At 47.6% G+C, this 15,000-nt stretch overlaps 1 protein-coding gene across 1 annotated transcript in view; it reads left to right on the forward strand.

Moving 5' to 3' along the window:
* Positions 1-15,000, forward strand: part of fras1 (Fraser extracellular matrix complex subunit 1) — a gene marked incomplete at both ends in the record, with an annotated part of 162,135 nt that overhangs the window by 136,306 nt on the left and 10,829 nt on the right. Inside the window, 17 exons of the mRNA XM_084439588.1 lie at positions 655-834; positions 2,497-2,621; positions 3,544-3,684; positions 4,849-5,076; positions 6,368-6,481; positions 7,082-7,232; positions 7,464-7,623; positions 7,955-8,123; positions 8,309-8,555; positions 8,900-9,244; positions 9,598-9,758; positions 10,300-10,447; positions 10,814-11,019; positions 11,504-11,660; positions 12,554-12,754; positions 13,726-13,913; positions 14,861-15,000. The exon at positions 14,861-15,000 is cut by the window's right edge and continues 136 nt beyond it. Coding sequence (XP_084295714.1) covers positions 655-834; positions 2,497-2,621; positions 3,544-3,684; positions 4,849-5,076; positions 6,368-6,481; positions 7,082-7,232; positions 7,464-7,623; positions 7,955-8,123; positions 8,309-8,555; positions 8,900-9,244; positions 9,598-9,758; positions 10,300-10,447; positions 10,814-11,019; positions 11,504-11,660; positions 12,554-12,754; positions 13,726-13,913; positions 14,861-15,000 — 3,061 coding nt within the window. The remainder of the gene's footprint in view (positions 1-654; positions 835-2,496; positions 2,622-3,543; positions 3,685-4,848; positions 5,077-6,367; positions 6,482-7,081; positions 7,233-7,463; positions 7,624-7,954; positions 8,124-8,308; positions 8,556-8,899; positions 9,245-9,597; positions 9,759-10,299; positions 10,448-10,813; positions 11,020-11,503; positions 11,661-12,553; positions 12,755-13,725; positions 13,914-14,860) is intronic.

Raw genomic sequence — 15,000 nt, forward strand, 5'->3', positions numbered from 1 at the left:
CTGCGGTCATCGGCACAAGAAGATAACAAGCTGGTTAGGCTACAGTAGCCCGAACCAGCCGTAGTCTACAGGACATGTTTGGAACAAACAGGAAGTGCTCTAGCCTAAGAGGTAGGTGGTTGTGGTATAGGCTAAAAACATCCAGAACTTCTGCCTGCTGTCTTATAAAGTCACCGAGTCAAGAGTGAGACTCGTTTGCTTGCTGAACGCCAGTTACCCCTGGAGCGCCGGTTACAAAGCTCTGGGCAACTGGGCAATTATGCACAAAAAAAAGAAGCAAGGCATCTCTGCTCACATGCAAGCAATCCGAAAAGTCTTTAGGAGAGAAAGCCTTGTCGGAAAATTAACTTCAGATGATTGTGGTAAAAGGTCTAATGATAAAATGGTGGAAATTAGGAGGCGAGACAAAACTGGCATTAACCCCCCCCCAACGTTCTCTGAACGCCCCCTGGGGGGCGCTACCGCCCCCGTTGAGAACCGCTAATCTAATCTTTCACCCTCCCCCCATCTCTCTCTTTCCTTCTCTCTCTCTACCTCTCCTCCTCTGACATATCTCCCTCCCTTAAACGTTCCCTTCCCCTCTCCGCCTCCCTAAATACCCTCCCCCCTTAAACGTTCCCTTCCCCTCTCCGCCTCCCTAAATCTCTCCCCCAGAGGACCGGCTGCCCCCCTCCGTGGTGGTGAACAAGGGCCTGGTGATGGACGAGAACTCGGCCAAGAAGCTGACCACCCTGCAGCTGTCTGCCACGGACCAGGACAGCGAGCCCGGCGAGCTCGTCTACCGCATCACCAAGCAGACCACGCTGGGACACCTGGAGCATTCTGGGAACCCAGGTAGGGGAGTGGCGTGCGAACCAGAGACCCAGATGGCGGCGCGCTGTCGTGGTTGATTTCACATTAACACACACACGCATGTGTAAGCATGTGTAGTGAGGTTTTATAATGGATACAACTAAACACACACACACACACACACACACTCCCACTGATAAATACACACACAAACAACATACACACACATACAGTACACAAACATACACACAGGTACTCACATCCACTCACTCTCTCACAGATAAACAGCTGCTCTCATCAACTCGCCCTAATTCCCTTCTCTGATACCTCTCTTTCTGGGATCTCTCTCTCTCTCTCATATCTCTCTCTGATATCTCTCTGAGCTTTCTTTACCGAGCTCCTGTTGCAGCTACTGTTAAGACTCAGCTCAAAGCTGCCTGAATTGTATATTTTTAAACATACTCAGAAAGTACTCATTTGGAATGCACAAACTCCAAGTGTAATCACATTTCCCGGCAATACTCCTTGTGTCATAAATCATCACCAAATTTTAACACCTTTTTGTCCCTAGAGACACGATGATGAGTTATGTTTTCTGTATCAGAGCAGTTAGAAAAGCAACAACTCTATAATAAGGGGGTTAGCAACGAACCCTGGAGAAAGCTTACTGTAAGTAGCGAGAAAATAAGGGCGAATACACTGTAATTATATTATACATTATGAGAAATGTTGGGGTGAAAAAGACTGTTCTCTCCTCCTGAACAACGGTCTTCAGTAAACATGTTGTTCCTCAGCAATGATTTATCACGTTTTTGTGCCACGACTCGGGGAAGCAAGTGTAAAGATGTACCGTAGTCAGTCATTTTCAGTTATTTTACTCCTGATCAAACGCTGATGCAAACCTTAAGGGCTGTGCCCTGCTGATCGGCTGATCAGCTAATCGTTGCAAGTTTCATGACGACGTCCCGTAACTCTGCTGTTCAGTCTGACTCTGTCTTATTTATGCTAACTCTGCTGTTCAGTCTAACTCTGTCTTATTTATGCTAACTCTGCTGTTCAGTCTGACTCTGTCTTATTTATGCTAACTCTGCTGTTCAGTCTAACTCTGTCTTATTTATGCTAACTCTGCTGTTCAGTCTAACTCTGTCTTATTTATGCTAACTCTGCTGTTCAGTCTGACTCTGTCTTATATGCTAACTCTGCTGTTCAGTCTGACTCTGTCTTATATGTGCTAACTCTGCTGTTCAGTCTGACTCTGTCTTATATGCTAACTCTGCTGTTCAGTCTAACTCTGTCTTATATGCTAACTCTGCTGTTCAGTCTAACTCTGTCTTATATATGCTAACTCTGCTGTTCAGTCTAACTCTGTCTTATATATGCTAACTCTGCTGTTCAGTCTAACTCTGTCTTATATGTGCTAACTCTGCTGTTCAGTCTAACTCTGTCTTATTTATGCTAACTCTGCTGTTCAGTCTGACTCTGTCTTATATGTGCTAACTCTGCTGTTCAGTCTGACTCTGTCTTATATGCTAACTCTGCTGTTCAGTCTAACTCTGTCTTATATGTGCTAACTCTGCTGTTCAGTCTAACTCTGTCTTATATGTGCTAACTCTGCTGTTCAGTCTGACTCTGTCTTATATGTGCTAACTCTGCTGTTCAGTCTGACTCTGTCTTATATGCTAACTCTCCTGTCCCCCACCGCAGGAACCCGCATCAGCACTTTCAGCCAGGCAGACCTGGCGTCGCGCAGCGTGCAGTACGTCCACACCAGCGAGGAAGAGAAGCACGCCGACGAATTTTCCTTCTCCGTGACGGACGGGGCTAACGAGGTAAAACAGCGCTGTGCCGGTGTCCTGGGGCGACCCCCTCCTACACACTCATACATTTACCTTTCTAACCCAGATTAATGAGGGGCAGAAGTGCTTGAGTAAACGTGTAAAAAAGTCAGCTAGCCTTCACAATTTGCTGACTGAGTCTTCGCAGTCTGGTCCGTTTAATTGGTTTCAACCCTCCCTACCGTGCTATCATTTCTGTTTAACCGGTGACTGATAACAACACTCCGATATACAGATACTGTATGCTGTACATACCCACATATATACATACATATGTGTACGTATATGTACATATATCAATGTGTACTATGTTCAGCATCCTTACTAGCAAACTGTCCTGTACACGTCGTTATAATTGCAGAACTTGTATATTAAGAACGTTCTACAATTTTGATGGTGTGTATATTGTACAGGTTGCTTATAAGTATTCACCGGTGTAGGTTTACAGTTAATAACAATGTTTCCCATGATGCACCTTGTGACCTCGATGGGCATCCAGCCTCTTTCCACGGAATCAGATCCCACAGCCAGGAGGCTATTAATATTGGTACCGGTCCTGGGGACTGCTCCTGGGATGCACTATTTCCTATCTGTGCTGTGATTGCATCTACTGTAAGATTGCACTTTTCTATTTAAATGCATTGCGGAGGACAGTATGACCTCAGCTTCGACGATGTCCCCATTTTTTCATTGGCCGGGATCCGTTACAGATCCGACTATCATCTCCCGCCCTCATCCCCCGCCCTCATCCCCGCCCTCATCCCCAGTGTATCGCTGGATCAGAAGGGACCATAATGGCGTTCCCTCGCTCCCTGTCCGTATCACTACAAGATAAAAAGTCATTTCCCCGGTTCCCACTAGTATGACGTCATATTGCGTCCGTGATATGATGTTCTCTGCTGAACGTTGTGTGCAGGTCGCCCAGACGTTCTTCATCACCATCCGGCCCGTGGACGACTCCCTGCCCCTGCTCCTCGTCCCGGGGATGAGGGTGCAGGAGGGGGTGAGGAAGACCATCACAGAGTTTGAGCTGAAGGCCACGGACGCAGACACGGAGGTACGGGCACGTCCTCCATCAGTCATGGATGTTTCTTCTTATATATTCATATATTATTATTATTATTCATTTATATATTGTTAATAATATATATTTATTGTATAAGACAGTACAGGTATCATGTGCAGTGAAACGCTCATGAGGATAGTGTTGGTTGAGAAGCAGACATTTTCAGACTAATTTTTCAGCCTAGCGCCCCACCTGTTGCGCTTGTTTGAATGTGAGTAGGAACTCACCAGTGAGAGTTACCATTATGTTTATGAGCATTATATCAAACATCAGATAACTGGGAAGTAGTTGCCAAGTTAAACAGAGCAAAAGACACAAACATTTTAATTGCCGGATTCTTCTTGAGGTGGGGGAGAAAAACTTCAATAACAACAAAAATCAAGCATCTTAATTATACCATGTCTCAGTGACTTGGAAGTTTTTTTAATTAAAATATAGATTTACCTACAGTTGGGTTTTGAGTTTTAATGTACACATTCCGTCATGACTCATGAGACCTACATTTTGAAATGAAAGCGGCAACGATTAATGCCGGCCTTGCACCAACCGACTTTTCAACGGATTTCACTGTCGCAGACAAATTCCCAATGGCGGAATAAAATCCCGAGAGTTTTGCTAGAGACCCTGTGCTCCCGTCATCGCGATCGTTTGGTGTAAGGTGTCAGTCCGAGCTCTTAAGTCAGTCTTTTGCTCATCTTGACGTTCTGATAAAAACATGTTTAATATTACTGTACGTTTTTTTGTCTTGGCTCATGCAAATAGTGAGGTTCAATGACATGGACCTTACATTTTGAATAATGTGTACCATGATAGAGTGGAAAGGGGAAAAAGACAGAAATTGCTGCAGCCCTCGAAATGTAGTCTTGCAAATAATGGCCCTGCAAGATCCCAGTCTTTGTGAAGAAATGGTAGCGTTGCTAAGCACATCAACCTCCCGCTGGTGAAGGACAATATGGTATCAAATGAAAAAATTGAGGTCCACACAAACAGACCTGACGAAGATCCACCTTGGGTCGAAACGTTGTTTTCTGTCCTCATGTATTAAATAATGGATCCATAATGGAGTAGCTGTTTGTGTGGACCTCCATTTTTTCATAAGATCCCAGTTTCGCAAAATCTTACAGTCCCTTCCCCCTCACCCCCCCGCCCCCCCAGGAGGAGTCCATCACCTTCTCCATCGTCCAGGCTCCGCGCCACGGCACCATCGAGAGGACCAACAACGGTCAGCACTACCGCCAGACCAGCAGCTTCACCATGGACGACGTCTACCAGAACCGCATCAGCTACAACCACGACGGCAGCAACTCCCTCAAGGACCGCTTCACCTTCACCGTGGCCGACGGCACCAACCTCTTCTTCATGGTGGAGGAGGGCGGCAAGGAGGTGAGGAATGTGTGTGTGTGTGTGTGTGTGTGTGTGTGTGTGTGTGTTTGTGTGTGTGTGTGTGTGTGTGTGCGCGGTGAGGTCATGAGTGTGCCTCAGAGTAAGTTGACTCCACAGCCTGTGAGTTTCGTCTGTCTTCAGGGCTTGACATTAAAGGAACAGTTCAGAATTTTTGACATAAGAGTGTCATTTGCTACTTGGCCTTTATGTTGTTGACCCACGGATTTACATAAATATCTATCTATCTATCTATCTATCTATCTATCTATCTATCTATCTATCTATCTATCTATCTATCTATCTATCTATCTATCTATCTATCTATCTATCTATCTATCTATCTATCTATCTATCTATCTATCTATCTATCTGTCATCCTCACAGCTCTCTCTCCCACTCTCTCTGGAGCATGCTCTGTTGCTCTCACACCCTCTCTCTCTCTCTCTCTCTCTCCTGGTCTCTCTGGGAGAGATATGGTTCTGCTCTCTCCTGGTCTCTCTGGGAGAGGTAGTGTTCTGCTCTCTCCTGGTCTATCTGGGAGAGATATGGTTCTGCTCTCTCCTGGTCTCTCTGGGAGAGGTATGGTTCTGCTCTCTCCTGGTCTCTCTGGGAGAGATATGGTTCTGCTCTCTCCTGGTCTCTCTGGGAGAGGTAGTGTTCTGCTCTCTCCTGGTCTCTCTGGGAGAGATATGGTTCTGCTCTCTCCTGGTCTCTCTGGGAGAGGTATGGTTCTGCTCTCTCCTGGTCTCTCTGGGAGAGGTAGTGTTCTGCTCTCTCCTGGTCTCTCTGGGAGAGATATGGTTCTGCTCTCTCCTGGTCTCTCTGGGAGAGGTAGTGTTCTGCTCTCTCCTGGTCTCTCTGGGAGAGGTTGTGTTCTGCTCTCTCCTGGTCTCTCTGGGAGAGGTAGTGTTCTGCTCTCTCCTGGTCTATCTGGGAGAGGTAGTGTTCTGCTCTCTCCTGGTCTCTCTGGGAGAGGTGGTGTTCTTCTCTCTCCTGGTCTCTCTGGGAGAGATATGGTTCTGCTCTCTCCTGGTCTCTCTGGGGGAGGTAGTGTTCTGCTCTCTCCTGGTCTCTCTGGGAGAGATATGGTTCTGCTGTTGTAAGTGTCAAAATACAGCTGAAAAGGAACTGGGAAAGTGTCGTCACGAGGCTATGTGGCTTTAGTGACCGTTCCTCTGCGCAACACAATCCTGCTGGAGTTTGAGTGACATTTTCATTTATCTCTTTTAGGACGGACCATTTTTCTGTGTTCCATTCAGCCTGTTCCCAACTGAAACGCCGTGTTTTTCAGGTAGTCACGGCCGCGCCGCAGAAGTTTAAGATCGATATTCTGCCCGTGGACGACGGCACCCCTCGCATCGTCACCAACCTGGGTCTGCAGTGGCTAGAGTACATGGACAATAAGGTAAACAAGATAGTGTGTGTTTACATCGATCAGCTGTGGACACACATTACAGAAAAAGTATTTTTGTCCACAGCTATTGCTTTCAACTATGGACAATTATCTGGAACGGCAAAAACAACAGTGAAAATTATGAAAAGGGGTAGATAATAATTATAATGATTTAGATAATCATTATAATCTGTGTTATATAATCAATGTTATGCAGTTATCTTGTTCAGCACATAGGCCTGAACTGGTACAGTGCTAGAAGGGTAAAATAGCTCAGCGCTCGCCTTCAATTTGTGGCATGCTAGCCCCCCCTACAGGTCATGTTTATTTAACACCTTAATATGAGTGTAACCAAACACTAAAAAAAGATCTGCACACTGCAATTCACACTCTAAACTTCATGAAGACCTCAGGGTTTCTTTCTCCAATAGGGAATATGAAGTGCAGTGTGGGCAGGGTTCTGTTCAACTCTAATGAGAATGTACACAAAGCTCCCATTCGCCTGCCAAGAAAGTGCCTACTGCGCCGGCTCTGCTTAATCACTTTTAATAAATCCACTGAAATGTTAGTCAGCAAATGTCACCCCCCCCCCCCCCCCCCCCCCGCCTCCAGGCCACTAACCTGATCTCGAAGAAGGAGCTGCTCACCATGGACCCAGACACAGAAGACAAACAGCTGGTGTATGAGGTCACCACCGAGGCCAAACACGGGTTCCTGGAGAGCAAGCTCAAACCCGGAACCCCCATCGCCACCTTCACACAAGGTACTGGTACTGTGTACCCGGGAGAGACTGACATAGTACAAATATTTGACTTTGAACGGTCCACTCAATTTCTGTGAGATTGATGATGTGATATTTCAAATGGATGTTGTTGGGGTTTTTTTTTGGGGGGGGGGGTGCATTTTACAATAGCTGTATGTTTTTTTAAGGTTGGTCAGCGTTGCTTGAACGTTCTTCCAATGTTGTCCTAACATTCCTCCCCCTCCCCCCCAGCTGACGTGAACCTGGGGCTGATCCGTTATGTGCTCCACGAGGAGAGCGTCCAGGAGACCATGGACAACTTCAAGTTCCTGGTGAAGGACAGCAAGCCAAACGTGGTCAGCGACAACGTCTTCCACATCCAGTGGTCGCTCATTAGCTTCCAACACAAGAGGTGAGACACTTTGATCTATTTGGCGCTTCGTAACAAATGTAGCTCCATTTGATTTGTAATTTTGATATAATAACTGTATGGAATAAAGAAGAAGAAAGTGGCTGGTGCGTTGGGAATACCCAAATGCTCCTTATGAATCCTAAATACCCCCCCCCCCCCAAAAAAAAAGTATTTTTGTAAATTAAAAAATGGCAGAGTATACCACAGGCCAGATACCGTACTGAATCTGATGACAGATTGTCACATGGATCTGATTGAAGCATCGTCGTTGACAGGAAGCTTCAGTGGTGCTCCCTGTGTGGCTGTTGATCCATCTCCCCCCCCCCCGCAGCTACAACGTTAGTGAGAAGGCCGGCACGGTGGCGGTGACGGTGAAGAGGACGGGCAACCTGAACCAGTACGCTATCGTGCTGTGCCGCACCGAGCAGGGCACCGCCACCTCCACCGCCAGCGTGGGCTCGCGGGCCGGTCAGCAGGACTACGTGGAGTACGCTGGGCAGGTATGGGCATCGCTGGCATCGGGACTGCAGAGGAACTCATCCCGGCAATAGTACACTTTAATATGTGTCTTTACGCACACAAGCCTGATATAACAACGTTCTTAGTGATCAGAGCAGTTCAATTTGATGTAAACAACTACCAGGAATGTTTTAGCCGACCTGACATCTCCCTCAACACCTCCCAGGTCCAGTTTGACGAGCGGGAGGACACCAAGGTGTGCACCATCATCATCAACGACGACCAGGTGTTCGAGGGGGCGGAGAGCTTCCAGGTGGAGCTGAGCATGCCCGTGTACGCCCTGCTGGGTCAGGTGACCCGCGCCCGCGTGCACATCAACGACACCGAGGACGAGCCCACGCTGCAGTTCGACAAGAAGACCTACCACGTCAACGAGAGCACGGGGTTCATCTTCGCTCCCATCGAAAGGAAAGGTGAGGCTCTCGTGACCTCAGCACAACCCCACAGCACCCATATGGAAGCTACTAGTTAGTAGCTACTAGTTAGCTAGTTAGATAGACTGGCGACCGCTGTCCAGAGACCTAAACTAAACTGTCATAGTCACACTGCCTATCTGAAGCTGGGGATACATTGTGTGATTTCTCCACGATTTCGCCACGATGTTGCTGTCGCAGACTAGTTTGCATAGTCATGGAGAAATACTAGCGTTGTAAAACCAAATCAGGACATCGTAGGCCACACCATGAGAGTGTGAGAGAATAATAATCCTCATGTATGATTATATTTCCTAACCTAGTTTCCTCTCAAACCCCCTCAGGTGACACGTCCAGCACAGTGTCGGCTCTCTGCTACACCGTGGCCAAGTCTGCCCATGGCAGCAGCCTGCACGCCCTGGAGTCCGGCTCCGACTACAAGTCCCGCGGCATGAGCGCCGACAACCGCGTGATCTTCGGACCCGGCGTCAGCATGTCCACCTGCGACGTCAAGCTGATCGACGACAGCGAATACGAGCTCTCCGAGGAGTTCGAGCTGGTCCTGTCGGACGCCTCGGACAACGCTCGCATGGGAGACGTCACCAAGGCCAAGGTGGTTATCGACGGACCCAACGACGCGTCGACGGTGTCGCTCGGCAACGCCACGTTTACGTTCAGTGAGGACGCCGGTAAGAGTTGATCTTAAGAGTAAGGATGCCGGTAAGAGTTGTCGAAAGGGGGTGACTTCTATATGAACTCTTGAAGTTGAGCTGCTCAGAAATTAAATCTTGGATCAACCTCTCCAACCGTGTTCAAAACTTGTACACAAATGGTTGCCTCCATTTTGCCTCGTTATTGCTCAATGTCCTGAGAATGTTCAGGTAAATTTATCATCAGAATCTGTTTATTGGCCATGGTCATTTTTACGCATACAACGAATTTGCTTGTCGGAGACAACATTAGACAGGGTGCAAGGACGAGATGATGAAGAAACACATCTGGAAACTTTTCTTAACCCTCTCCCTCCATCCTTCCGTTACAGGGACCATCGAGATCCCGGTCCTGCGCCAGGGCAGTGACCTGTCCTCCGTGACGTCGGTGTGGTGCGCCACGCGCCCCTCGGACCCTCCCTCCGCCACCCCGGGGGTGGACTACATCCCCAGCTCCAAGAAGGTGGAGTTCAAACCTGGCAGGACCGAGGAGGTAACGTAAAACGTTGATAGCTTTGATGGGTTCCCCCCCTATCAAATATCACCCTCAGCTTTTTAAGAGCAAACTACTATCAGTCACCGCAAAAAAAACAAACAGTGGTTTGTTGTAGGGATGCACCGATATTAATTTTTTTGTCCGATCTCGATAACAGATATTAACTTTGCTATTATGGCCGATAACCGATATTCACCGATTTCAATATGATCTGTATAAAAACACGTTTCTATGATAATCAAATGTTATACATAGTGAAAAACACATGGAAACACTGATAAATCATAGATTTACTGCATTGTTTCCACTCAAAAACAACCCACACAACAGCAGCTAGACAGAAATAATTATCGGCTGCTCACATCGGCCCCGTTTTGCACATCAGGCCGATACCGATATATTAAAAAATGACTAACATCAACCGATACCGATATGATTGCCGATATATCGTGCATCCCTAGTTTGTAGTATTCATCACATATACAGGGGACAGTCACTTTTGATCACCCTCTCTCCTCTCACACCCTTCGCCCCTCAGATGTGCAGTCTGACCATCATGGACGACATCCAGAACCCGGCCATTGAGGGGTCCGAGTCCTTCGTGGTGTTCCTGAGCTCCCCCCAGGGGGCGGTGCTGCTGGACCCCTCCGAGGCCAACGTGGTCATCACCGACACCTTCCAGGATAGTGAGTACCCTTCTGATCCTCACTGACACCTTCCAGGACAGTACGGACTCTGTCTGACCACCATGGTCATCACTGACATCTTCCAGGACAGTACGGACTCTGCCTGACTCTCTCCTACACATCCTGGCAATGGTAGACAGGCTAGGCTATGTCCTACTGTCTTCTCCTTCATATCTACTGTTCTAAAAAAAATCAACCTAAGGTCAGCAATACAGTAGATCGATTTTGATCTGTCTTATACAGAATGACAGACGCCAAAAGGATAGGGAAGAAGTAGACCAAGCAACGTTTAACTATTGAGATGCACCCTAAACTTACTGAGACGGCATTCGTCCAGAACGCCTTTAACCACGTCTGAACCCTCAGTTCCCAGCATGCAGTTCGAGAAGACGGCGTACACGGTGAAAGAGAAGGAGAGCGTGCTGCACATCCCCATCGTCCGCACCGGCGACCTGACCGTGACCTCGTCCGTCCGCTGCTTCACGCGCACCATGTCGGCCATGGTGATGGACGACTTCGAGGAGAGGCGCAACGCGGACGACTCACGGATCACCTTCCTCAAGGGGGAGAAGGTAGGCGGGCGGGTGAAATGAAGGGTGTCAGAATGAGGGAGATGAGGTAGCTCAATGGGTTGGGACGCTTACCATGTTAAAGCTAGTCCTTACTGCAGCGGCGTGGGTTTGAATCCGGCCCACGGCGTTTGCTGCATGTCTTCCCCTCTGTCATCTACACTGTCCTATAGTAATAAAGCAGAAATGCCTTAAAATATATCTTAAAAGAATGAGGGAGATGTACTAATTCAAGAAGTTTTTCAATGGAGGCATTCCACAACATAGCACAAAGTTAAGGCCACGCCAGTCGCCTCTGCTCCTAGACATCTCAACGAGTTAGTTGAGATGAACACGCTCAGGGTTTTCTGCTACAGTACTTCTGCGCCTCTGCAGCTTCTGACATGTTGGTTTGTGATTTGTGAAAAGAAAACTACTGGGAGAAAAAATGTGAAGAGCTGTGAGAAGAAGAAATGGATGTAGAAATGCCTTTGTGCCGGTCTCCCAGGTGAAGAACTGCACGGTGCACGTCAACGACGATTCTGTGTTTGAGCCCGAAGAGGAGTTCCAGGTGCATCTTGGGACGCCGCAGGGAGACCACTGGAGCGGCGCCATGGTGGGGGCTAGCGACATCGTCACGGTCACCATCACCAACGATGAGGACGGTAAGCACAGTCTTCAATGTCACTTCAACTCTAGCCGTGCCTTCGGACAGACAGCAACTCAAGGCGATCTATCGCCAAGGTTGCCTGACATTGCTGTGTGCGTACCCCCTGTGTTCTCTTGCTTCCTCCAAGTGGTTCTGATGTGCTTACAAAAAATTAGCTGGTAGCAAGCTAGCAAGGGCTGGAGTTTATCTGTGTCAACTCCATCTAGCTCACTTGTGCAAACTAGATATGGCAAAGCTTACTGGAGCTAACAGGTGGTTGTGTTGGTGACATTTTATTTCTTGTTGAATGTGATGTGGGCAGAGATATTCTAGATAACAATGGGGGTTGAATAAATACAGTAGAAAGTTTGATCTAATAGCTAGCTAGCTAACCTTAGCGCTAACTTAAGTCTTCACTACTAATTAATGTTCAGTTTATTGTTCCAGCGTGGTAGTTTAAAAAAAAAGAAGCAAACACTTGAATCTAATTGGTTATTGCTGGGCAATATAGCCAAAAGGTTCAGGCTTTTTCAACTTTTTACACATTGCAGCCCCACCCCTTAACCTTCATATCGCCCAATCGGATCAGTTTCCCACGATTGCCCACTCTCAGAAAATTAATGGAGTTAAGTTCTCCGGATTGCTGGCTATCTGAACGCACAGTAATGTGAAAACTACAATGGGTGCATATTTCTACTTTACAGTGCAAAGATGCCAAGTGTCGGCTACTGCACAACCTGGGTTTAGTCTCAGTCTCAGTCTCTCACATCACTGTTCTATCTGTATGCATAACACATCTATAAAGACCGCCATGTTTTAATTTGCACCACACTGAAAACCCTCCACTATCACCTCTCTCTGTCACGAGCATCTGGAGCCAACATGAACCCGTCGTCTTCCTCTCCCCAGCCCCCACCATCGAGTTTGAGCAGGCGTCCTACCAGGTGAGGGAGCCCCCCGGTCCCGACGGCATCGAGGTGCTCAACATCAAGGTGAACCGTCGGGGCGACCAGGACCGCACCTCCAAGGTCCGCTGCAGCACCCGCGACGGCTCGGCCCAGTCCGGAGTGGACTACAACCCCAAGAGCCGCGTCCTCAAGTTCACACCTGGTCAGTGTCCAAGTTTACCGGACCTCTAACGAGCCTCTTTCCCTACGGGGACTCGTTCAGAGAACTAAGTTACTGGACCTCTAACTAGCCTCTTTCCCTACAGGGACTCGTTCAGAGAACTAAGTTACTGGACCTCTAACTAGCCTCTTTCCCTACGGGGACTCGTTCAGAGAACTAAGTTACTGGACCTCTAACTAGCCTCTTTCCCTACGGGGACTCGTTCAGAGAACTGTTTAGTTACTGGATCAAAATAGCTTCTTTCCTTATGGGGAATCATGCAGAGAACTGTTTAAATGGTAAATGGACTGCACTTATATGGTAAATGGACTGCAGTTATATAGCGCTTTTCCACCTTAGCGGCACTCAAAGCGCTTTACAATGGCCTCTCATTCACACACACATTCACACACCAATGGCGGTAGCTGCCATGCAAGGTGCTAACCTGCTCATTGGGAGCAATTTGGGGTTAGGTGTCTTGCTCAAGGACACTTCGACATGTGGACAGTCGGAGCTGGGATTCGAACCACCGACCCTTCGATCACTGAACGACACACTCTACCAACTGAGCTACAGCAGTTTAATTACTGGACTTCTAACAGTCCTCTTTCCTCATGGGGAATCTTTCAGAAAACTGTTCAGTTCCAGTACTGGATCAAACTGTCCTCCTTCCCTTTGGGGACTCGTTCAGAGAACTGTTCATTTGTGGTGGAGGGAGATATGCTTTTCAAACAGTTGAGCTTCACCCACATGGTCGGGTTAATCTTTTGGTTTTGTTGAAGAATGAACATTCAGTTTAGTCCTGAGTTTGTGAGGTGCAAGATGGCAAGAATATCCTTTTACCGTTGTCCAGACTTCATGCTGTTTACTTTTTCATATTTATACTGTTTTGTATTATGCATTTGTGTCTATATGACTTCTTCCCCTTGCCAACATCATTGACATCTTATTTTTCACTTTATCTTAATGTTCAGGAATGGACCACATCCTGTTCAAGGTGGAAATTCTGTCCAATGAGGACCGTGAGTGGCACGAGTCCTTCTCATTGGTCCTTGGGCCCGACGACCCTGTGGAGGCGGTGCTTGGAGAGATCACCATGGCGACAGTCACCATTTTGGATCAGGAGGCTTCAGGGAGTCTCATTCTCCCTGCTACGCCTATCGTAAGAGACTTCTACTAGTTTGACGAGACTAAATGTTCAACTCAAACACATCAGTATAGAGCTGGGGTCGCTAATTAACTCAAATTGGCTTGGGACCACTGCTGCCATCGGCAACCCATAGGAGGGCCACTTCAATGTCAACTTCATGTACTACTAACTATAAGAAAGTGCAATATTTCCATATTATTATATATATATATAATATTTTCCATAACTAGACTCACAAGTCAGTCTCTAAATGTTGCGAGACTATCCCATAACTAACATTTTCATCATACAAATCGGGTACAAGGAATTGTTTTGTGGGCCGAATTACATTATAGTCCAAGTGCTCAGTCCAGGGACCGAAGAGCATCTGTTCTTCTGCATGTTTTTCATATTGGGTTCTTTATGGGGGAAACCCTCGTGAATGTGGGGAGAACATGCAAACTCCACGCAGAAAGGCCTGGAGACCTTGCTGTGAAGCGACAGTACTAGGTACTCACGTGCCGCGCGTGAGCGATTTTGGGGCTCAGTGTCTTGCTCAAGGACAATTCGGCACACTGGGATCGAACCGGGGACCTTGCGATCCCCAGCTGGCTGCTTTACCTCCCGAGCTACATGCCGCCCCAGACTGAACAGATGAAATAAATTGGCTAACAGCTCAATGTGACCTGACGTTGATGCTGTTATTGTAGTGTGTTTGTTTACCTCATGGGATTGAAATTCATTTCTCCCACATGGAGCCTCTGTCACAGTCCTCTGGCCAGACAAGCAGACCTAAACATCTTTCTCTTTCTTTCTTTCTTTCTTTCTTTCTTTCTTTCTTTCTTTCTTTCTTTCTTTCTTTCTTTCTTTCTTTCTTTCTTTCTTTCTTTCTTTCTTTCTTCCTTCCTTCCTTCCTTCCTTCCTTCCTTCCTTCCTTCCTTCCTTCCTTCCTTCCTTCCTCTTTTCTCCCCCCCCCCCAGGTGGTCTCTCTCTCCGAGTACGACCACGTCCAGGAGGTGTCCAAGGAGGTCAGTAAGAAGGGTCCGTCCCCGGGGTACCCCCTGGTGTGCGTGACCCCCTGCGACCCCCACTACCCCAAGTACCCGGTGATGAAGGAGCG

Source organism: Borostomias antarcticus (genome assembly GCF_949987555.1).
Source record: "Borostomias antarcticus genome assembly, chromosome: 6".
NCBI lineage: Eukaryota > Metazoa > Chordata > Actinopteri > Stomiiformes > Stomiidae > Borostomias > Borostomias antarcticus.